Below are 25,780 nucleotides of genomic sequence, written 5' to 3'. Positions count from 1 at the left end.
CACAGATGAGGGCTTCAGATTGGTCCAATACACAATTACCATCCTCAAAACAATTCTCACGAAACACCTCAGACTGCTAAACACACAGTATGCCTGGCAAACAAAAAGGAAGTAAATTAAAGGGTGAGTGACATAACACTCTGTACCCTCTGGCCAAATGCGTGCAAGCACGTAGGTTTGCCATCTACAAACGTCTCACAGAGGCATATCACTATCATAATTTTGTTCTACTTTAATCCCTCTGGATGCAACCATTCATTGGAATGTTTTCTCACCAAACACTGAGAGGTTTTTCCTGAAGGATATTATAACTGGCTGTTTTGCAAGAGTGCTGTCACATGAAAGCATGCAAAACAGGAGTTAGGAGCAATGGGAAACATCTCTGTGAGTTAAGGTGATGGAACATGGTCTCATTCCCCATTGCTTCTGGGTATCTTGGATGCCACATGACTTGTTCCTAATGAAGATGTATCTAGAGGAGCAGCAAACTCCACAACACCCACATTGCTGCTCCAGGCAGTTGTGGTACCAGGCACCTGAGCTTAATGCAGGCAGATTGTCCATCCTGTGTTCTCGCTGTGCTCCCTCTGCAACTGTCCCAAGAGGAAACATTTCACTAAGGATAGTGAGAAACACTACTCCAAACCAAACCAATAATTTTTATCCCAAGCCCCAGCAAAGTTGTAAGACATGGACCATGACCTTTTACTTGGCACATTCAATGCTAGTGTCAGAGTTACAAATTCTCCAAGAAGTATCTTCAGCTCTTCCATGTCCCTGATCCTTTACAGCATCATCATAAGAAATCACGCCCAATAGTGTCCCACATGATAGCACAGACATTTGGTACTGAGTTTCCTACCACTTTTCCCAAGTATTTTGCCATCTTTCCACAGCTCTTTAGGAGAAGCTACCAGGGAAAAGGCATAAAGAAGAGCATATAGAAAAGGATAGTTCAATTTGCAAAAGGCAGAGATCTGGAAAACAGGTGAGAAGATCGCAGTTACAAAGGTGAGGGGAAGCTCCGAGGTTCCCTGGTTGAAGGGAGGAGCAGAGAGTTACAGGCTCAATACAAAGACATACACTGGGAGCTAGGATTTCCAGGGAATTGATATGGGATTCAAAATGATTCAAGAGTAATCTTTGAACAACAGAGTTAAGGACAAATAAGAGGATTTTTTAACTACTTGGTGAAAGTTGCAGAAACTAGGGGGAAAAGGAAGCTTAATGAAGGCTTCACTCTCTTCCTAGGTGGAAAGAGTAGAATGTTTAACAACAGTGTAGGAAAGGCAGAAGAACTCAAGAACTATTTCTTGGGAAAGAGGCAGATGATATACAAATACCATGTGATGATGATGAAATACATTCCATTACAACAAGCACTGAGGAGGATGTTAAACAGAAGCTAATGAAGTTGGGCATCAGCAGATCCAGGTAACTTGCATCCAGAAGTTTTAAAAGCACTGGCACAGAGTATCATTAGACCATTAATGTTGATTTTCAATAAATCTTGGAACACTGTTAAAGTTCCAGAGGACTGGATGAAATATTGTCCCAATATTTTAAAAGGGTAAACAAGGTGACCAGGGTAATTAGGACCTGTCAGACTGACAAGAATTCTCAGTAATATAATGGGACATTATATACATTACTTGATTAAAAAATAATTAAAGGATGGAAACACAATAAATGCAAATTAATGTGGAAAATAAATCTTGCCAAAATAATTTGATTTTGTAATGGCATTACAAGTTTGGTTGATGAAGGTAAGTAGGTTTGCAAAATATTTGTTCTGGTAACTTGCAGCATTTTAATTAAGAAGTCAAAATGATACAGACTCATCACAGCACGTATTAAACTGCTGAGACTCTACCTAACTGACAGTTACAAAGAGGGGAAATAAGAAGTCATCATCAAAGAATGTGTTTCTGGGTCCTCTGGCAATTAGTTCTATGCTGTATTGAATTGATATTAATGGCTCTAAGGAAATAAAATCATCACTTACAAAGTCTGTAGGTGATGTAAGCAATAGGGATTCATAAATAACAAGACACGCTGTAAAGTAGCTGAGACAGCTTGATAACAAGTAATATGCATTTCTGTACAGCTAAATGTAAAAACATGCACCAAAGAATGAAGACAGTGATTAGAGGATGAGAAAATTTGTGCTTTACAAGTTAATGCTCAAAAACCTGGAGAATCATCACATATAATCAGAAGAAAATAAGTAGGTGGTGTGGTGCTGTAGCCAACAGGCCAATGCAATCCTTGGGTTTATAAACAGAATAATGTAGAAAGATGTCTGTATTTATTTTTCTGGTAATAGTTCCAGTGCTTCTGAAGTCTGATATCCAAATTCCTTAATTCCTTAATAGAAGGGAGAAAAAAGATGGTTCAGAGAAGATGAATAAGAATGAATTAGACTGAAAGTGAAAATGTTCAATCTATTTCAGTGTCAAAAAAAAGGTGAAGGGGTCACTCAATCACAGGTTCTAAGTACTTCCAAAATTCAGTGACTGTATTCAGCTTCTCAGTGAGATCTTCTACTAGGGATGGTAATTAATCACTGAGACACTTTAGAAAGGGACAAGTTAGATTTCCCAGCACTGGAAATGTCAAAATCAGGTGACTGTAAAAACTAAATTTTAGCAGAAGCAGGAGTTCAGTGCTGTAAGTCTGCTCCCCATGAGACAGAGCTCTGTGAGCAGAGCTGTGGATTCTGTTTGCTCATCTATGCAGAACTCAATTTCCTTGGGCACTAAGAAGTAACAACCTGTCATCCCTTTCAGCATCATCTGACACAGCTCATGTGCTCCTCAGCACATGATGGGAGCAGCCGTGGGGATGGCAATGTTTACACTGGTTGAAGGGATGGGTGGACTTGTTCACAGAAGGCAAAGCCTTTGAAGCATATTGCATGCCAAGAGAACTTTTCTCACTCGGGAAGTCTGAGACATACATTGCTGGGAGCTGGGACGTTACTCCTGACAAGTGTGACTGTATGATTATCCTGCTACTAAACTCTTCCTCTGGCATCTGCTTCTGGCCACTCACATGCAGGATACTGATCTTGTGCCAAGCAGTCTCTCAGGTCCACACCAAAGCTGATCCATGCCTGATCTCGGAACAATGGAGTGGGAATTTTAGCAGGAGCAGAGAATAGATGACTGATAATAGACATAGGCACAGGAGAGGGCAAGAACCAGGGGAGAGAAGAACTGGAACACTTAATATTAGAAGGTCAAAGATTGACTTGGGTAGGGAATTGTATATAAGGCTCTGGACCTCTCCAAAATCTGTCAGTGATGGAAACATTCAGGAGTTTCCCAGTTTGATCTGGTACCATCAAACAGTTAGAAAACCTTGCAGCAAAATATTCATTACTTTCCTGATGTGGTTCCTGACACAGGTGCTCAGTCTTCTACTGATATGTAAGCCCTCAAGTAGGAAAGGCCTCTGCTGTGAACCTAAAGGGTCCAAACCTCTTGGATGACTGAAGCTTTTATTAGCAGTTCCATGGAATAAAATGTTGGCTTCTTTTTCCCGTGCAGTTGCTAAGGACTGCCTGCACACCACACCGACAGAAACGATACTGTAAGTATTCATTACTAACGCCATTGATGGGGAAGGGCTTGGTGATCATTTAACCAGCTTTTGTTGAGAAAAAACAACCCCTCCTTGATAACGCCCTTAGAAAGGTGCGGTGATGAAGTTTGCAATGTTGTGGCTTTGCCCTCTAGTGGCTGAGAGACTGGCCCAGCTCCTGTGCCGTCTGTCTTAATACACCTTGATTACCTCATCAGCCTTGGATCTTTGATTTTTCTAAATTTTGTGCAGACTTCATCCATTACACTCAAGTACTACCTGCACCAGAACAATGTGAATCAATAAAATCCTCGGCTTAATATCCTCAGAATCCTATATTAAGGTTAACTCAGTATTAGTGAGTCATACGATAGAGCCACTAATACATGGGCACTTAATTAATCTATGATGCATTTTCCACCAGATAGGACTTATTCTTAGGAGTAAAAAAAAAAAGATTGCATTGTAATCCTTTCCAGCAGTAATCTCAATAGGCTATGCGTTTAAAAGGGGGCAACACTTCCTTACTGTCTGTGCTGGCTAAATCTTGAAATATCCATCAATTTTCTCTCCAATATTCCAGACACTGGCCCAGAGGGTCTAAGAGATCTGTGTCTGTATGTGTTTTAAACTTATGTGAGAACTTGGGCAAGGGCTTTGGACTTCAATTACATCTTGATTCTTTTCTTTTTCTCTCCCTCTGGCACGTATTTTAAATTATTAGCCCAAGGTTAATAAAGAAATAACACTTATTCCATTAAATTGTTTGCCTTCCTCTTCCCCTCCCTCCTTCCCATATCTTTACGATCTCTTGGCCAATTTCTGCCACAGATGAAAAACTGATGTCTCAAAGGAAATTTAGTTCTTACAAGTTTTGTGTCAGTCCATGGCCAGCCACAGAGGGGCCGAGCCAAAGCCAGTCCAACTCTGCTGGTACTACTGAGTGTGGCAGCAGCCACTCTGGTAATCAGTGTCTGCTCTGGCCTTGCAGAGGATGTGGAGGAAGCTGAGGTTGAGGTTGTTGTGGGAAGAGGGTTGTTGTGGACATGGGAGGGCTGGGGTGAGTGCAAGGAAGGGATCAGAGGGTGGCACAAATCCATGGGCAAACAACAGCTATTTTTCCAATACTCATAGGACAACTTTTCAGGGGTTGTTATTTGGACTTGATATTTGAGAATGAGATGTGATACTCAGGTAATTTGAAAGCCTCTGTTAAGCAATAAGGCCAATTACAGGATTAAGTTAACAAGAAAAAAAATAAGCAACTGGATCATTTAATTCTTATTGTTTATTTTTTTATTCATCTGTGTTTGGAAGCCCTGGAAATGCTTAAGTACCTTTTTGATTACATTCCTGTTCTGGTCAGAAGATGGAAATGCCCTCAATGAATACTCATGGGGTTCAAGTATTTGTGAGTGTTCCAGATGAACATGTCTGTGCTCAGTAACAACAAACTCACCAGGATTTGGAATCGGGAGAAACAGGTTCTTGTTCAACTCTTTGCTGACTTGCTGGGTGACATTTAACCCGTCTGATCCTCTCTCCTCTGTGTAGTAGAAGTAGTTATATTTACAGCATGAGTAAGAGTTCCATGAGACCTTAGGAAGGTCTGTGAAGCCACTTGGAGAGTCTCTCATGGGAAGTGTTATTATGATGATTACATAAAAAGCTATCATTTGGAAGATATGAAATCATCACCTAAATATGTGCTTTCTGGTTCAATGAAACAAAAGAACTTTGAGGTTCAAAAATGAATGGGAGTTTGAGAGAGTAACTCCATCTACAGAACTTCATCTTCCTAAAATGCTGACAGATGTGTTTTTAGCATTTGAAGATCTAAAAGTAACTTACAAATAGTTGAAACCTGCTAGTTGCCTTGTGAGGATTCAGCAACCTGCTCCACATTGCTCAAAAAATGCCTTTCAGAGTTTGTACTGGAATTGTAGACCTCCTGATTTTGCATCCCATCTCATGTTTATTGGGATATCACTGGGCTGTGGTATTATTTAATTTCCTCAGTCATATAAAACTCTTTCAAAGAGAATAGTATTCCATGAATAATGTTGGCACTGTGCCAGAGGATGGTGGATTGAGAATTGTGACTCTCATTGTTTAGATAAAAGTCATAATTTGTGCCAGTTTGGTCTAAAAAAATCTGCCCTAAGCATGATACATTGGTGAGGAGGGAGGGACCAGCACACCTCACAACTTCTAGAAGGAAGTTTCTAAGTTCTTGACAGCCCTTTCTAAAAAGCCATATGCACTTTTCCATACATCTCACCAACATATTCACGCTTCATGGCCCATAGGAAACACAATGGCGAAGAACAGGTGATTTTTAAACAGAGATTCTCCAAAACCAGACCAACTGTGAGCCTACAAGGGAGCTTACAAGCTCATGAATAACAGACTCAGGCATTTGTGTGGGCTTCAGTGAACGTCCTCAGTGCTTGGTGCACTCACTCCTAGAGGCAAGACTTAGTCAATATGTTGTCTGGGGACAAACTGCATCAGACACAGCAGAAAGGAATTCCACCAGCAAACAGTAGCACAGAGGATGTTTTGTGGAGGATTTTTCAATGACTGTTTTTGTGAACAGAAATCCACTCCCTCGAATGTCAACACTTCAGATGCAAGGAAAATTCTAAGAACAAAACAATTTTAGAGAAATCAAAACACTACAATTCAAACTTGACTCAATTTTAATTATATACAGTGCAAAATCTACTGCTGAAAAATCAAATCAACATAGGTATTATTAAATAACCCATTATTATGAATGTTGAAGTGATATCTTTTGATGAAGTCTTTTGTTTCTTCCAACATAACTATATTCCATGACCAAAACAGCTGTCAGATTTTTTTACAGATTCAGTATTCAAATGAAATAAATCAGCTCATTGTCGTACCTAACTAATATAAATGGATACACAGTTTATAGGGAAGAACATCTAATCCTTTTTAAATCCTGTTTTAATCTGTGACATCTTGTAACAGTGAGTTCCATGAACTAATTGAGGTACTTCAAAAATATATTCTTTCATCAGATGTAAATGCTCTACTGCAGAATTTAACTTAATGCCCTTTTTTCTCATATAAGAACAATCTTCCTCTATATAATCCTTGATTCTGTTCATTTCCACTACGTTCCTTCTGATCCTTCTTTGTTCTGCAAAGATTGTGACATTTTCCATTTCTCTTTAATCACAAGTTTCTCTGCATCATGAGTGCTGGAGCAGGGGAAGGCAGAGGATGAGGGACAGCTGGAGCAGTGAGGGCACACAATCTGCTTGAAGCTCACAGTTTCTGGTTGAAGTAGGAAATACGTTTCAGTAAAAGTTTTCAGTCCAAGTGTAGAGTTGACAACATGTCTGTGATCATGCAGTTACATACTTCCAGTCTGGTTGGTTTTGTTGTTTGAGGGGCTTTTTTTTGACGATGTAAGACAACAAAAGTATAGACCTTCATCTATAGTATCTTTTTTTTCTTTCAGTGCTCATGAGAAGGGTTTGATCTAATATGTATGAGTGTATTCTTTAGGTCTCTTTAGATTCAAAGGGTTTTCTTTCGAAAGGAACTGAAACTTCCTTGAAAGGAAGTGATAGATGTAGTTGGCTCATTGTTATCTTAAGCATTTCCCGTCTTTGTTGTGCTGGAGATAAATGAATAGCTGCTATCCATAGACATACCTGACTCTCTAGCTCTGGTTAATGTTTTTTTGTAATTAAATCATTCAAGGCGTGATTGAGTCCAACTCCAACAAAAGGGATTTTATTCTTGAAGGAATCTGGCAGGCATCACTTTTGCAGGCAACACTGTTGCCTTATGGCTTGGCTTATCTGCTGCTGGCATCCTGGGCTTTTCCTCCCTACTCTTCTTAGTGACAGTGGGTGCAGTGGGCATCAAAAACACCATCCTTTGTGCACAAAATACTTCAAGTTGCCTTTGGAAGGAGAGAGGCTCACACACCTGTGCTGCAGATCGCAGGCACATCTTCCTTTCCCCTTAAATAATTCAAGAATATGTTGCTCAGATTTAACCACACTTGAAAGAGGCAACTGGTGACTGCTGTAGAAGGCCACAAAGGACCACCACTGCTGAGGGCAAGGAGAGGGAAGGAGCCACTCCAGTAGCTTTCAGCAGCAGGTGGCTGTCACTCAGACGTACACAAGTCTAAAATCCTTTGTAGGGTTATTTCTCCTCTCTCAGAACTGCCACAGGGAATACAGTGCCCACACCTCAGGGAAAAGGTGTGATGGGGGCAGGTTAAAAAACATGGGCTCCTGCTTTCATTAGTTCTTTGAGCAGCAAACGGTTCACACACACACACACACACACACACACAGAGGTTTAAGTACACCCCGAAGTATTCAAGGCATTAAGGAAAATCCAAAGCATCTTGTTCATTTCAATTACTTCTCCACCCACATTCTTCATTGAATTAAAGGATATCCTACACACTCTTTTGTTTCACTTATTCCCCAAAGATCGTTTCATCGCACACCCAGCAAAGATCTTCAGCATATTCATAGTAACGTCTCAGTCGTGGCATTCAGCATTCTGATGTTCCTGGCACAAGGGATGTTATTAAAGGATTGAAGAGATGAATAGATGGCAGATTTCCCCAGGGCAGCACATCAGAAAATGGACATCAAAAGAACCTGGCTCAAAATGTAGTGGGTATTACTGGCTCCTGGCAAATCCCATTAATTTCTGAACAGTAACACTGTCAGGCTGCGTTAGGGACATGTCTCTCCTGGAATACCTCCACAAAACTATGTTTGCTCACCCAGTAAAAGCACTCCCATTTCAACACCCGCCCCTCTAGCTGAAGACAGTATAATCTTCACTAGCCAAAAGTATTTTGGGCCAAATCCAAATCCAATCTTACTCAAATCATTAGCAGTATCCGAAGGCTCAGGCTCTGTAGCAATCAATATTACCTTTATTTTCTCCCATCATTTCTCATGAACCCATCTGGACTGTCCTGGAAACTCCACAGATCTCTGAATGTGTGATTCGCTCCTACAGGATGTGTAGGTTGTCACATATTGCACCTCATCTTCACAGACCCCAACAGGATGACAGGTCACAGTCTGGGACAGGAAATTTTTTAAATTTCTATTTCCTCTTTCACCAAGAATTGGTTGGAATTTGTTGTCTTACAGCTATTTTGAACCATGAGCAACAATTCTTGAGTAGGCATTGAGGAAGGAGAAGGACATATACTGACATGATGTCACCACCTGAATTATTCTGCTGAGATATAAAAATAGTTTGAAAAGCAGCACGGCCAAAATTACTATATCATTTAATTACACCCTACTTTCATGACAGGCCATCAGTTAATTAAGAGTGTCAAAATGGTGAATTGCCTCCAGCTTCTACATGCTTTGCAAATGACATGGAAGTCATCTTTTTAAATAGCAACAGCTTAACTGAAAATGGAAAACCCATAGTGAAAAATGAGGCAGTCAGCTGAGCTGACATGAAATTCCCCACACCATAAATTCACTAGGGAAGACAGTTATAACCCATTTAATTTGCTCTCTGAAGATCATGTTCACATGACAATTTCTGTGTTCTGAAATTGGTATAATTTTGAAGTGTTATAGAACAGGAGCATTAAGTGCCTATGGTCATTGTAAGCACACACAAGGCCTGGCTCCAGCACTGGCACCTTCCCTCCAGGCTGCTACAACACAGGCAACTGTGAAACAGGAAAAAGCTTAGAAAAAAGTTTTTTTCCTTCAGAAATAAGTCACCTTCACTGGTTCTCAAGTACCACATATGACACTGGAGAAAATTCTCTGTAGAGGGATTTATGTTTCAAGAAACTTGGAAAATGATGGAACTGGTTTACCCATTCATAATACCTGATATCAAATCCCTTATTCTGTTTATAGGACAGTCATCTAAAATAAATGACTTTGTATAAATTATATAATAGTTTTATGTAAACTGTAGCACAGCAAAATAAGAAAAAAGTGGAAAGCAGACTGGATGGAAAACTCCTGCCTGAACTGAGCACCAAAGGGTAAGAACAGTACCCAACTGCAGAAAGAAGTCAAACATCTTGAAACTAAACCCCTCTCTCTCATTCTCCCTTCAGTAACAAGGTGGTCTTTTTATTGGACAGCCAGAAAGAAAAGTTCTGTTTAGTTGGTGCGATTTTCCTTTTCCTCCAAGGTAAACGAGTGCTTCACACGGGAAAAAAACCCACCTGGTGAGCAAACATCTCCCTCTATAGTTTGCAAAAAGCTGAGCATCTAATAATGTCTCTTGGCTGAATGAGGAAGTCAAAACTGTGCCAGAACTTTGTCTGGTATGGCAACATGGAAACGGATACCTCAGAGAGAGGGCTTGAATAGGAAGGACAAGGCTACAAGCAAGAAAGATGAAAATTTGGCAGAATTGTGGCAGGCTCATGGCTCTGTGACTGTGGCAGCGTGCAGGTGATTAATGAATTTGGGGTTGGGGAAGACAGACTGAATTTCAAGATAATGTACATGTGGGACAAAGGGGAGTTCATTAAGCCTGTAATTTATGCAATAGGCAAAGGCTTCAAATAGAAAGAATGAGCTTTCTAAGCTGAGTTCAAAGCACTCCCTACTACTAAAGACTTTGAGAAAATATTTCAGCTTGGTAAAAATGCCATTTAGTGTAATAGGCCACAAAAATGAAAGCTGACCAGTAAACAAGGATGGTTCCCTTTGCCAGGATGACAAACATCTCAATGCAACTTTCACAAAATGGTAATTATTAAACAATTTTATGTCTGCTTCAAAGGGAATATGAGTGGGATGGATTCTGTTATCCATGTCCTCCTGCTGGGACACTACAGTCATTTCTGTAAGGAAGAATCCCTGATCCCTCTAAGTGGACTTTACTGCCATTCATAATTACTGAAAACCAGTTTCATTCATTACACAATCCCTGTGGAGGTTTAAGGGAAAGGGCTGTCTTTCATTCTGTTTTTTTTACAGAAAATAATGTAACAAGGAATTAGTATTGAGCAAGGCCTGCGACACAATACATTGATGCAACACTAATGGCAACTGTGTTCTTCCCTTACCTTCAGTGTTTAATAGGCAATCCCTGAGATCCAAGTAATAGCCCAGCAATGGCTGGAATGGCATAGCCTACACTCATTTCCCCTAATGGTAGAAAATATCCAATCAGTTGCAGCTGCACTGGCTTAGCAAATGCTTCACATACCAGCCTGTGCTGTGTTCCTTATTCAAAGAAACATGCCTAAAATTCCCATTTGCCAGGTGTTGAAGACGGACTGGATGAGCCTGGAATCCCGCAGACACTGGAATATGGCAGGAGGTTGGAACTACATGACCTTTAAGGTCCCTTCCAAACCATTATGGTTCTGCATTGAGTCAAAAAAACTGAATGAAAGAAGCAGTAACATCACTGGTGTTACGTAAAGATCTGGCTGAATAGTCACTCACTATTCCAGGCAGGTGTGCCTGCTCCCCAGCAGTTCATTTTTCTTTCACTAATACATGAGGGGGGGAAAAAAACCCAACCACCCAACATACCAACCAACCAACCAAGAAAAAAATCCACAAAACACATGCTCACCTCGACTGTGTCATTTATTGAGTCAGCAGTGATGGCAAACAGGGAATGGTTCGGACTTACCGTCACAGACAAACCCCACCACCACATCCCAGGAAGTGTGCACATGGAGACAATGGGGTCACAAGTACACACACTGCTCCTTCTTGTCCCAGGAACTCCATGGCTCTGCTTGACCCTTTCTGTTCTCCTGGCCATGTTTTGCCTTTGCAGCAGTGTGGCAACTCCCCGCTCGAGCACAAGGACACTGCTTCACCAGGTGTAATTAGGCCTATAAAAAACCCACCCCAGGCTTATTTATGACTTGCTAAATCACAAGATTGAGATTTTGTGGAGTGCTGTGAGTCAGACACTTGGGAAGGCCTGACCAGCTCTTTCCTCAACATCTCAATGAGACATGTTTGTATGTTGTTCAGGTTTGTCCCTCAGTCAGCTGAATGCTCTGAGTTTGCTAAAAAAGCCTGGTACCTCATTTCAGCCAGCCAGAACCCTTGCAAACAATTTTGACTATGATGCAGAATTAAATAGGGCAGAATAAATAACAGTATATACATCAGGAAGCTGCTTTCTTGGAGGGGAGGGAGAGAAACAAAAATGCTCTTTGGGATCTTTGAAATCTGCCCTTTATTTTGCTTTTACCAAACCAGAAAGACATCCCGAATATAAAACTTGCAAATGTTTCTGCTTTAACAGGATTACTTAACTATGGTAAGAACAACTGTTAAAGCTTGTTTTTATTGTCCAAGCAGACAATACATGTAATTCCTCCCACAGCAATTTTTCATGGGACTGCTTATGAGGGCAAGAATAGTTGAGGACAAGTACTTAATCACCTCTCTCCTATCTTCGTTTATCTAAGTGTTAACATAAAAGGGTGAGAATTGAACCAAGGCACATTCATACAAATTTTAACACAGATTAACGTCTCAGCAGAGGAACTAATAAAAAGAATTGCTCACCGTATTTATTCAATGCAAGTGAATTCTTGTTCTAGTTCATTTGTTCTTTCCTGACAAATACTTGCCATCCTGAATCATAATGAACACGAGGGCCCAAGCAGTTTGAAAGTAGCAGCATACTGTGCTGTCAGTCCAAATTCAACAGTTCTGGTTCTCAGACAATACTCACAACAGCTACAGAGAAAGGAAGATGACAAAACAACCAGTCACAAAGCAGAGTGCACTGGGAATACATTCCTGAGGATGGTACTGTGAGCCATTGAGGAAATGTAGGTATAAGACACCTAAACCTTTTATTACAGCTTATTGCAAACTCATGGAGTGCTTGTGCAGATTAAAAGCATTAAGAGTGCGTGCATTTTTCACAGAAAAGTTTCCATCAGTTAAGATGCTAATGACGTATGTCTGCTTGCAGCCAAAGAACAAGCAAGCTCATTCCCCCAGTTCTCAGTGACCCAGACTGCATTATAAAAATAAAAATCCTCTATAATCTACAAAATCATCAGGGTAGAACATGTATACCACAAGAAACAATAGCCAGATTATCCCTTCAAATTTGACTATAGCCTTTAAAAGAAAAAGAGTGGCTGGAATGTTTTTATGGAAAACCCATTTCAAGGTTCTCAGGAGAACCGAGCTGGAAAAAATCACCATGTAATGGGATAAACTATTACAATTTCAGGGCTGTAAGTGGCCAACATGATTTCTCAGTGCATGCTGCCAATAAAAGCAACCCTGCAACTCAAAGGGCAGGAGAAGAGTTAGAGGCAACAATATCTCTGTGTTCAAAAGTTAATAATTTACAACAACACAGAAATAAAGTGGCTGAGAGAAAGGTGATACAAAAGACTAGAAAATGTAACACATTCCCTGTTTTTCAGAAGACCAACATCACTTTTGTTTCAAAATAGAAGTCTCAGCAAATTAGCCAAATATTCAGCAGGAGATCATGAGAAAACCTGGTGTCTTTCAGTGGAGCTGAGGAAGCAGGCTGTGGGAAACTTGACATACAGGGGAAGAAATCCTTATTCAAAGTAAAAATTATTTTAGGCCCTATTCGCTTTCTTTCAGAAACAGCAAACATGCAAAAGTGTCACTAATTACAACTGTCCATCACACAGAGCAGAGTCTCCAGCAATAGAGCAAGAGTTTCAAAATGAACAAGAGCAGAAGCTTTAGTTGCATCATTATCCCTGGAGACTCTAACTGCTGTAAGCAAGTTACAGCTATTTTCAGTTCAACACCACGTGCCAGAACCCATTTGAAACCAGATCTTTTCACAGAAGTGGAAATTCCTTATTAAAGATCTCGGCAAGTAACTTAAAAAGTGATTTTCAGTGAACAAGAACCTGCAGGATGAATCAAAACTTCAACAGCTTGCTGCAATAAATCAGCGTTCATCTAAGCAGAGACATGCAAAATGGGCTCACAGGAAGGCTGTGGAGCAGAGGAATGGCTGGAGCAGAGGATGATAGGGCACACTGAGGTCACATGCTGCAGTTTATCAGCCCATGGTGCAGGCAGTGCCTGTGTCTCACAAGGCACAGTGAACTGGTCTGAGCCCTTGTTTCGCAATGTCAAGTTTAGAAACACGCTGCAAGTTCCAGTGTCTGACCGCATGGTCACCAATACAGCAAATCCTTCCCTTTCCCCAAACAGTAGGATCCTGGCAGCAGCAGCACAGGTTTGCCCCCAGTCTTGCCAAGCCAAGCCTCAGCAGCAGAGGCAGCAGCAGGGCTGAAAGGCCAGTTCAGTGCAGCCTGGAGGCTGGTTGCTGCTGCCCATCCCCACTGCCCAAACAGAGCCTGCAATCACTGCCCCTCACCCTTCATCTCACACAGACTGAAGGCTGCCTGGCAGGGGGTGAGCAAAGGACAGGAGAGGGGCTCCAAAGCTACAGCTTCAGAGCAAGCTGGTCCAGCTGACCTCAGGCATCAGCTTGAGAAAGCAAAGGAAGGGGAAGACTGCCCCATTGGCAGCAGAGAAGCCAGAGATTAGTGAAAGCTTTTCAGGGAACTTCACTCTTGGTATGCATAGGCCTGGTAACCTGATGACAATCAGCTGAGGTTTTAAGTCTTCACTTACCTGTATCTGGTTATAATTTGCATCACTCGGAAATTCCCAGCTTTACACATGGCCTCAAAATGAGATCTGCTGTTCTCAAAATGGAGTTTGTGCCACATTTCCCAATATCTGTGGAGAGCTGGTCTCAGCACTGGCTCTTCTTTGTCAGCTAAGTTGCATTAAATATAATCTAAAAATATATTAAATATTTTCTAATATTACCTTTTGACATAAGCAGTTACTATAGCTGCCACAAGGATGGTGCAAGGGGGGGGCAAGAGGTTGCATAACTCCTTTTATTCAGCTGGGATACGTGCACTGAAAGGTCAAAGGGCCTTGGAACAGGATTTTTTGTTTCAATGTTTGCCTCAGCATCAATACTTAATCAAAAATATCAAAACAGCTTTAAGAACTCAAATGAGCAGATAATCTCCTTTTACTTCAAGGAGGCAACTAATTTAGCTTAGCTACAAAAATCTACCTGTAAATGCAAAGTTCAAGGAAATGCCACCTAGTATTTGAGGATCTGTCAGACACAATTTGTCAAGAAAAAACAGCATCTGAGCAAGCTGTGGGTCTGTTGAGTAGTGAGAGGGTGTTCAATAGTACTGACAGCCCACTGAATACCGTGTGTTTATTATGTAGAAGTAGCTTTTTTATACCAATTGCACAGAGATGTAGCTCTCTTAAGAAACATCCACTTTGTGTTCAATTATTTACAAAGTACACAGAGGAGGCAGAGCAGTGCTGGAATAAAGGCAACCCAAGGCACTGGAAGATGTACAAGTGTTATTTCTTGCCCAACACAGAGATGGATGTGAATGAAAGCTTAATTCCCAATAACCCTGCTCTAGGAATCAACCCAAGCTTCCACCCAAACATACCAAGACAATTAATTTTAGAATTAGTCTCTTTGCTTGCTCCACCTGGCTACCTGAATTCTGGATTGACACTGCAGCCCTCATGTTTCTGAATAAATCCATGAAGTTCTTCAGTGTCTGCAAAGCGGTCTTTGAAAGTGAAGGAATAAATAAAAAAACATTTCTTGATGGGAAAGCAAACAGTTGTAGGTGAATAACCATTCTCTGCACTTCTGCTATCACTCCTGCAAAGCTGCTGTGGCTGCTGTTGTGATGTGCTTCTGTTCGGCATCACTTCATTTGCTCAAGTACAAAACATGGATCACTGAATTAGTGAAAAATCTGCATCTCCAAAATAAAGTCTGTTCCCTTTGTTGAAGAAACCAGTATTGTCTTCAAGTAATAAAACCAAACTGATCTGAAGTGCCAGTGGAAGAATTCACTCACTCACCTTCACCTAAGGAGCAGTTTGTTCAGCCCCTCTGTACATCCCTACCGTCTGGAGCAGCACACTCTGATTCCAGGGAACATTAGGAGGATCCTTCCTGGACATTCCTCAGGAGAGGACTGAGTTCATCTCTTACATACAGCACAGCTTTACTGTGCTGCTATAGCTTCCTCAGTTCCTTCCTGACACTGGTAAATCAACATACTGCTCGGTAATTAAATCAGCTCTAAGACCTCTGGATCTCGTCTTGTACACACCAAATCCAAAACATTACTTGTGAAGATCCTGGCAGAAGGGAGTGCCTAGCAACTCCTTGTTCCCATGGGAAGCTGACAAATATGAGCAAGTTATCAACATATTTCAGTCTCAAGCCAAGCAAAGAACATTTTCATGTTCACTTTTGTGCAGGGAGTTTTTATTTACCAACACTCCCTGAAACTACTTTTAATAACCCTGCATTTCCATCAGCATGTACAAGCACTGTTTGTGTTATACCATGAATAAATACAAAGAAAAAAGAGTTTTTCCCACAACAAGCCTTGATGGGCTACTTTTAATTAAAATCAGTTTAATGATTGATAAGCTCTAGTATTTCCAGCAGCAAATCGTAAGTGGTTGACTGTTTCCAGATACAGTGAAAAAACTGAATAGAACTACATAAGCTAGCATAGTTAGTTTACTGGTTGTCAACATAGGAAAAACTGAGGGTTTAACACATAAATTGTCATGACCAAGAGCAAAAAACTAAGTGAGTATTTTGGAGGAATTAGAAAGTTCAGCTATATAAACTTATGGAATCATTGTTTCCAAGGCTTACTTTTCATCTCTCTCAAAATTACTTTTGACATACTTCCTACATCAGAAACCAATGAGCAGGAATTTTCAGTATCTGATTAGTATTTAGGAAGGGGATGTCCCATACATCATCTCAGTACAGTTGCTACTTTGAAAGGGTCTTTGCTCACGCCTCTCAAGCAAATGGAAGAACACTGCAAATACCTGTTGCTTCGTGTCCTTCCTTTACTCCTTGCGCTCGCAGAGGCAGCAGAAGGCAATTCCATGTTACTGGGCACACACCAATGAAGACATCTCCTCCTTATAGACACAAATCATCTGCAGCTGATCAGCCATACAACAAACCAAAGGTTCATTCATCACCATAGGGAAAACAGGAGTGAGTATAGGGAGTGTGAAATCCTAAAGCCCTACCGGAATCCTCCCCAGTCCTGCATGTGTCTTCCTCAGTCACTGCCATAAGGAATGCAGTGCTGTTCCAAACAGCTGCTGCATCCACCTGCCCTTGGTGGGAGGAGCAGACAACACACAGGAGGAAGCATTTCCTCTTTTGTACTTTTATTTTGTAGTAAGATCCATGTAGTATATAAAATATAACAGGAAAAACGGAACGGAGCCTGTAAAACGAACCGAGGAGTTCAGAGGAAAAACCACTACAGTTCTACTTCTGTGGTTTCACGAAGTCTCCAGAACTCATGGACTGTTTGCTTGGACTATTACAGTTCTCTAGCGTATGAGCCTACATCAAAAGCTGATATGTTCCAATTAAGCCATAGTTAAGTGACAGATGTAGAAAAAAACAAAACCAGAATGGCTTTCTTAAGCCACAGCTGCCCTTGAGAGAGGTTATGATGATGTCTAACTATACTGTAATGCACATTACATCAAGAACCTTGAAAGAGCCTCTGAAAAAACAGGTTCACATTAAGCATTTTAAAGAAAGGTCATAAATACTGCACTGTACCAACAGTACTTCCCAATGTCCTCCTCATGCCTGAGGAGCATCTGTGTTTTGTAAGAAGCTACTACATAGATGACACCAAACCTAGAGGTAGGTTATAGGCCAAGGTAAGTTACAGGCAAAAAAAAAAAACAAAATCCCTTTAGAGCTAATCACTGCACAAACTGCCCAGCAGGAAGCAAGGCAAAGTGTCAACAACTCTTTCCTCCCACCCTAGGCATTGCTCACACAGTGCATTTAATTCCTAGTGCTGTAAGAATGACAGTGGATCATCAGCTGCTAGTAAATGCAATCATGCCAAGAGAACAGCTTGAAGTTATTCAAGCAAAAACCGGTTACTGTGTAAAACTGGTGCACTGGACTGTTACCAACCAGACCTCCAAGCTTAGGAAGTGACCCAAGAGTAGAGAACCAAAATGTTTGGTTTTCTTTTGACTGGGAAATACTCCAGTAACCAACAGGAGAACACACTGCTAAGCCTACACGGAAAGAGTCAAATATCAGCTTGTATCAAAAGGTTAGAGACCAAAAAAAAAAAAAAAAAAAGTTGAAGAATGTTAAGAAAAGCACACTTTTCTGAGACCAGGTTTTAAAAAAGTTACTGTACCAAACAAGCCGCTGAAACAGCTCATCTTCGGTATCATTTGGGATCAACACAGGGTTGATAACAAATGTGCACACTGAGAAACATCTGCCAGTACAATAGTTAACAGCAAACTAACCCCAAGTGTTAATATGGTGTAATGCCTTCAGGTCACAAAATGTGAACAAAACGTTCACCTCAACTACCCTCTGTGCGCTATCTGGTGGTACTCAAAAGTAGCAATGCTGAAGATTCATTTTATTTCTACTTCCAAAGGAAAAGGGGAAATGGTTAAATAAGCGTTCTCCAATTTGTTCTCCACTATACGTACACCCACACACATACACACACCCCTCAAAATGCACTGACATTTCTTTTTTGACCAAAAGAGTAGATCCTGGGAGTAAGTGCAAAATGCAAAATCAACTGACAGAAAATGCTGAACAAACAGCATCATAAAAATACAAAATATTTATATTACTGAACTATTAACAGATGATGTTCTCTGTTTCTTTAAACTTTGGAACCACATAGCTGATTTCTTAAATCTAGTCCATGCCAGCTTCCAGAACTATTAATGTTTTAGTTAGCTTCATTCTTTGATGCTTCATCAAAATTTTCTACGAGATCTGAAAAAGATGAAGATATTTAATACAGTAATGCCCAATAAGATTACCTTTAATGAAAATGCATATATTATAGGAGAGGTTAAGTAGTACTTAACTACACTCAGGGAAATCATTTTCTTATGGGCAGATTTCAAAAGGCTTTAGAAAATATCATTTGTTTGGACATATACAAAGAACTAGAAACACAGGAACACTCAGACAGTGAAAATTCTAATATTGAGTGATTAAGATCTGATTTTCAGAGGTGCTCTATTAGCTGTAGTTGGGTTTCAAGCATCTGCATTCTTTAAAGAATGCCTGAAGTTTTAGAGAATTCAATTTTATGCAAGGTCACAAAGAAATAAAGCAGTGCCAAAGCATGAGGATTTGAACCTCTGATCCACAAGTGTGTTGTTTTAGCTAACACACCATACTGACGGATACAGCAGAATGTGGTGATTAATAAGACAGTTATTCATTGTCATATTAAGAACTTACCATATTTTTTTTACTTTCAGATACTGACATAAGCCTTTTTTCTTCTACTACAGAAATAAAAATCCCCACTCCAGTCTCTGATTTGAAAACAACCCGATAACTATACCAATTGTGTCATTTTGCAGCACAAAAACCCTGTTTGGATATTCAGATACCTGCTCAATCTCACTGAAGGTATTTTAACCTAGTTTCACTTAATTATTAAGATGTTTGCACAAAGTAAACCCTTTTTCAGAAGCTGGACTTCAAAGCCATGTTTTAATGCTGCCCTATATATGAAGCCTCTCTTAGCAAGTGAGGAGTATAATCACACCAAGAGCTAAATATCTCAGTGTATGAATCAAAGTATTTATACATTAAATGGACATAAAAGCGTGTATGTGCCTACCTGGGACATCATCATCTTCTTCATCAATATCTTCAGATTTTGGTGCTTTACTATCCAACACTGTAAAAAGAAACTTAGTGCTGAGTTCTCACAATACAGAATTAGGGACACTCACATGACACAATAAAAACCACACAGGTGAAAAAAGAAAGCATTTCCCCAATAGTGAAAAGCACACAAATGACCAGGTATTGACAGTTAACAGCATGACCAAAAGGCCTATGTGTGGACATTATTATACCAAAGTATTGGCAGGGCCATTTTCAAATGCTATGGGGTAATTCATGCAAAGCTTGCAAAAGATCAAATCATACAGAAAACCCTCGGTGTGACTAAATCTAACTGGTGTCATGTGTTTCAAGGCAACAACAATGTGGTACCAATCAGTGACCAACATATCATATGATTCAATTACCAAGGGGCCACAACTGTAGGAAAAAGTATTTCCATATCAGCTGTCCTGCATTAAACCTACTCTGTCAGTCACAGATCGTGCTCCAAGTAACCTAGAGAAATGAAAGAACTACAAAAATAAAGTACTTTTTCCTCACTGTACTATCCAAAGAAAGCACAGCATGCATTGGCACTGAGGTTGCATCAAATGAAATATGCTTATGATTATCCACCCCTCTGAATTTTAAAAGGTATTTTACTTATTAATAAAAAAAAAGAAACCCTTTACTTTCACTTAAACTCTGAACATGAAACGTGGAAGAAGCTGAAACTCATTTAGAAAGAACAACTATTTGCTGAAAACATCAGAACAGGTGATGTGTAATCCAGTTCCAAATACAGACTACTGCAATGTGTCCAACTACAGTCATCTTAATGGCCAGAACAGTCTTAACTAGAATTGTCCCTAGTCTTCATTTCTGAACTGTAAAATTACAGTAATAATTATAGCACATATACACACACCCTCATGCTCCCAAGGTTTTAAAATAAATAGAAAAATCAAGAATCACAGTCAAAACTGTGATTTGATTTTTTAAATTTTCAATCAAAACTCTCACTTTTAATTAGATTTCTTAAGTCCTGGTTGAATTCCAAAGGGAATTGAGGAGTAGAAGAACATATTCCTTACTCTATAATCACAACAGAAATATGTTTTGCAGGAACAAAGAAAACAGAGTCGATTCCCTGACAAAAAGAACCAGTTGAGTTTTTCCAAGTAAAAACGTGAACTTGCTTTCCTAAGTAGTCTCCCATACATAGTTGTACACCTGCAATAACAGCATGCCAGACTTACCTATTTTTTTAAATCAGGGCATGCCTATATAATCTTGAATCAACAAGAAAAGTTTTTCCCCCACCCTACACTTCCTCAACAGTGGCAAATATAAAGTAATCAAGGGTGTGTGCACTTTTATTAAAGTCATATACTGTTGTTAAATTTGGGTTAAAACTTTTAAATGCTGCATATGTTCTTTAAACCAGCTATGAAAGACTCCAAAAGACCTACCTTGTCTTGGGAATTGTTCAGCTAACTTCCTGAGACTTGTTAAGCTGTCAGCACCAAGCTGGCTTAAGATGCCCGGAAGCATTTCTGTGATCGGTTTAGCCTCTGCATGACCAGTGATTGCAAAAGTGTTGGCAGACAGGGAAGCTTGAACCTTGGGGTTGTTGAAGTGAATAACTGTTCCATCGTCTTTTATCATGTTCACCTGTTTAAATATAGTAATAACATTTACCAAAGTGTTGCAGCATCTTGTTGAATGAGTGTGATCATTAAAATCCAGATTTAAAGTATTAAAATATAAAAAATTACAAAGCTACCACTACCTCTCCTCCATGACAAAAGCACCTGGAATTAATACCACCTAAACTGGAAGTAAATATGAGTTAATGGTAAAATATGGGTTCATACATACTATATGATAAGGCAGAATTTAACAGCTATGGTTCCTTCATAAAATGAACTTACCTGAATACTAATAAATACATAAGGAGTATATGTTGTAATGCAGTTTATGTGTATTTTTAACAAAAACAAAAAAATATACATAGATTATTAGACTGCAAGGTGTTAACGTGAAGAATATCTGGGGAGGGAAACCCCCCAACAAACCAACCAAACCCTTCAGCTCTGTGGTGACTCTCCACAGGCTCAGAACTCCAACAGCAAAGCCCAGCCACACCAGTTTAAGCCATTGCCTTTCACAGGTACCTGTGACACCTGTCAGGAAATCCCAGTAATTCCATGATGACTCTTATAAAACTAAGGACATCATACAGTGATCCTGCTCTCCTTCTCTTTCCTGGTCTTCTGAATCACCAAGAATTAAGATTTATGGCCAGTGTAGTGCCCTGCTTTGCACCTTCTGTCAGTTTATATTGGCATATTTGTATAGGTTTACGTTGTGTTTTTTAACTTAATGGCAGACAGCATGGACAGTTAAAAAGGTTTTTCTTCTGGGCATGGCTAAACTACGGCTATGTGGAAAATAATTTTGTCTGACCAAAGGAGGAAAGTCCTACCCATCCAACACAACAGTGGTATTAAACTCATGTGAAAAAATTAATAAGCAAGGTTTTTAGCAGAAATTACAGGGAGAAATAAGAGATTTAAAATATAAAAACATCCAAGTTCTCAATCCTCACACAGCAGAAGAGGTTCAAAATATATTTTGAACAGGAAAACCAGGTGTGTTGCTTTCCTGCAAAACTAAACAATGTCCTGTCCTTTGCACATAAGGAAATGGTAAAGGCTTCAAGCACAGTCATCCTGTTACTTAAAAACCTCTTTTAAAGCCACACAGATGAGTAACTCATGCTTGACTCAACACTGCTATCCTCTCCAAACTCTTTTACACAAAGCTTACGAAGGTCAACTTGTGTTCACCTGAACACAACATACTGCAATTCTGTCTCTAGCTATCAAGGCAGAAACATTTTGCACTGTCTTCACATCAAGATATTTAAAATCCTTAATAACTGTGTCTAAGTAAAGATCCTGAGATTTGTGTGAAAAAGGAAACCGAAACACACACTCAGAACTGTGTCCTCCTTTGGGTTCGCATGGGTCAGTATATACATACTGAGCTTAAGAAAACAGAGAAATAAGTGTTTATGCAAGAGAGGGCTGAAAATCTACAGGCAAAACCAGGCTGCTACAGTGAAATCTGCATTTGCCTTTGGAAGAGAGAATGCACTATGTGACCTCTGCAGGCACCTTGCAATCCTGCTTAAATTAATTAATCACAGATTAAACACTGCGCTTCTTTAACCAAGCACTACAGTAATACTGAGTTCATGATGGAGGAACACCTCCTCCTCCCATGTATGAGTGTCACTCCCTACAGTGTTATGGAAAACATGTTTCATTCATACCTGTCAATTAGAGGTATTCAAGGAACATCTGAAACCCTCACATTCCCACTTACATTAGCACAGAAGCTGCTTCTGTAGGGTCTCTGCAGTGTTTTAAGAAACATCATCTCCTGTAACTACTGCAAACAATTCCAGCAACTTTTGTCAAGTAGTAAAGGATCCTAATTTTAATAATATGGACTCAAGTTCTTACTCCAGGTATTTCTAAACTTTTCTTTATATTCTACACCACACAACTCTTGCCCTGGATGTGCCTGCACAGAACACGTGCACTTACTGCTCTTTTGAGTAGGTAATCAGGTTCATAAAAGTCAAGAACAAAGAGAAGTTTTGTTCTGTGATGACTGCAAGACACACACACAACACGCAGCTTACTACCTCCTATAACCACTATGTGGCCAGCAGAACCTTCTTCCTTCTTTCTCCAGGTACATACACACATTTCATTTCACCAAGAAAACAATCAATCAAATAACTTTGTCTATCAATAAACAGATCTGTAAGTTTTTGCTTGGAAGCCTGTTGTAAAAACAAAAGCAAAAACCACCACATGACCCCCAAAACAATACAGTGAATTTAATTTCAAACAGGAATCACTTATCACTATACCTCTTCAATGCCAGCAATGTTATTTACTGCCAGTTTTTTGAGGGAACTCTGAAGTTTTTTGTCATCAGCTGTAGCTGTTCTGTGCACCACCTTCTTCTTTCTGCGAGCTGTTCCCTGGGAAACAATCAAGAGACAACAGTCAGCTATGTTCAAAATTTCTCAACACTAATTGTGAAAGTCCTATCACAGTCTGAGCAACATCTTCCAAGTTATGAGACGCTTCTATAGTCCTATTTCCCTTTACCTACAGCTTTAGCCACCAGTCTCAATTTTAAGGTTTTTCTTAAATGTAAAGGACCAAAAGACACCAAATAGCAGCAGTATTTTCCCTTCCTACAAGCCAGAGTACAAAGATACTATTTACTACTAAGCAAAATATAAGAAATTTTCCCCAAGAACTCTATTTTTTCCAGGACGAAGCACAAATACAGTGATTTAACAGCAATTTTGGAATTTCTACTTTGCAAAATTCTGTGGAAGTTTGGCAGGGGATGAGGCCCCCCCCCCGCTCTGAACAAACTCCATGCCTTTTTTTTTTGGTCAGATTAACTACCTGCTGGCTCAGAGAAAAACAAAGCTCAATGCAGAGTTAGTGCCTGGAGTGGACATTGAAAATCCCCAACAGGAAGAAGGAAAAGGCAGAACTGGAACACCCAACAGGTGAGCTCAGCTGGAGCTTCCACAGGTCACAACAAGTCACTGAATTAGCAGAACTCTTACACCCTGAAAACTGCTAATCCAGCAGTTGGGAACTGAAAGAAACTTGCATTTCAGGTAGAAGCACCATGATACAGATCACACAAAAAACATATCTGTCAAGTCTCAGAAATATAGTTTTTCCCCTTCTGTGAACTATAGCCTATGTTTTGAAAAGCATCTCTGGTGGGTTTCTTACCTTTCCTCCTATTCGGACCTGTGCTTGAAGCTTCGCCAGTTTTTCTTGGTTCATAGTGATGTGTCTGAAAAATAACAAGAAGATACAAAACCCAAGTTAACAATCAAAACAGTAAGAAAAAAAAAAGTCACAGTCCATTTTCAAAGCACTCCTAAGACTGCAGTGGGTTTTTGAAACTTACAGAACACTACCCAAAACACTACGTCCAACAAAAACATACAAACAAAGCTTTAAAACCTAAATAATCTGAAGTGGTCCTGTAGTAGGCCATTTAGCTGAAGTGCCTGTGACACAATAAGGCAAATCAACAAGACACTTCATTCCGCATCAGTAAATTCCCAGTGTGCCAATTTAGTTTTGGAAGCACTGAACTGAACTCAAACCAGACCCAAACCAGCACAACTGCTTCTGGGAAACACCCTCATCTTTAAGAGAGCCCAGGGAGAGAGTCATCACTAAACTACTTCGAATACTATTTCCATATAATGAATCTCTGATACTTGTAACTAATAAATGAGCTCTGAACCCCGTGAGTTCAGATCTGGACGGATTTCCCATAGGAACCTCTGGAAGCCCTGCATCCCATTCAATGACTGGGAAGTCAGTCCAGTGGCTTCTTCCACGGGTTAAGTGGGACCTTTAAAGACTGAAAGCCCTGAAAAAAAAAACGTAATAGGTGGGAAAACACCTCCAGCCTTCCAGCACAAGGAACGCATTCCGCTGCTGTGCCCCAGCAAGCGATCAGAGATCCCGGGAATGACGGGGAAGCCCCCTCCGCGTGTGCTTTGTGCCGGAGAGAGGGATCAGCACCAGCGAGAGAAGAGGTTCGGGGCGGCTCGCCGGGCACCCCCTGAGCACGGGGAGCGAGAGGGGCTCAATGCTGATCCCTCAGGAGCCTGTATGGCCGGGGCCTCCCGAGCCGGGGCAGCCCCCGCACATCGTCCCGCCGCAGGGCCTCGCTCCCTTGGCGTCTCCTCGGGGAACGGCCCAGCGCGGCGGGCGGGGACGGGACCGAGTCCCCCGCCCCAGGCCACCGGGGGCATGGTAAAGGCGGGCCGCCGGGACCCGGGAGCAGCAAGACCCCTCACCTGAGCGCGGCGGAGCCCCCGCGGCCAACACGCGGCGAGAACAAGATGGCGGCCGGGAAAGGAAAGAGAGGCGCACAGAGAAAGGAAGCTCCCCTCCACGTGACGGCGCCGGCCCGCCCCCCGATTGGCGGAGCCGCCCAGTTCATTTGCATAGAGGCGGGAGAGGGGGCGCGCGGGATCTCCTGGGAGTTGTAGTCTCTGGGTGGGGGGGACAGACACCCGGTGCCCCGGGGCAGGGAATGGCGGCCTGGGGTAATAACCAGTGTCCTGAGGCAGGGAGCGGTGTCCCGCTGTAGTTTCGGGTGCCCCCGGTCAGGCAGCGGTGGCTGGTGACCCAAACCCGGGGCGCGGCGACTCCAAAGGCGTCACCACGTGCTCCACTGTCCCCCTTAGCGAATCCTCCTTCACGCACGGCGCTTTGCGGTCGGTTTTGTCTTCCCGACAGCTGGGCAATTCCGGAGAGCAGCGCGACAAAAGCTTTTATTTTGGAAAGGAGAAAATAAACCCGGATCCCCATAT

General features: G+C 41.0%; 1 protein-coding gene across 1 annotated transcript; it reads right to left on the bottom strand.

Annotated features, from left to right (window-relative positions):
* Window positions 1-16,027: 16,027 nt before the first annotated feature.
* On the bottom strand, window positions 16,028-25,371 carry BTF3L4 (basic transcription factor 3 like 4). The gene is made up of 6 exons (XM_017805544.1): window positions 25,262-25,371; window positions 24,174-24,237; window positions 23,279-23,392; window positions 20,802-21,003; window positions 19,340-19,399; window positions 16,028-18,474 (listed from the first exon to the last, which is right to left on the bottom strand). Exons 2-6 carry the CDS (start codon window positions 24,225-24,227, stop codon window positions 18,428-18,430), a joined length of 477 nt encoding a protein of 158 aa, XP_017661033.1. The 5' UTR covers window positions 24,228-24,237; window positions 25,262-25,371; the 3' UTR covers window positions 16,028-18,427.
* Between the last annotated feature and the right edge of the window lie 409 nt (window positions 25,372-25,780).

This window comes from Lepidothrix coronata, unplaced genomic scaffold (genome assembly GCF_001604755.1).
Source record: "Lepidothrix coronata isolate B3197 unplaced genomic scaffold, Lepidothrix_coronata-1.0 Scaffold12, whole genome shotgun sequence".
NCBI classification, from domain to species: Eukaryota; Metazoa; Chordata; class Aves; order Passeriformes; family Pipridae; genus Lepidothrix; species Lepidothrix coronata.
This window is presented reverse-complemented; position numbering and strand designations above follow the sequence as displayed.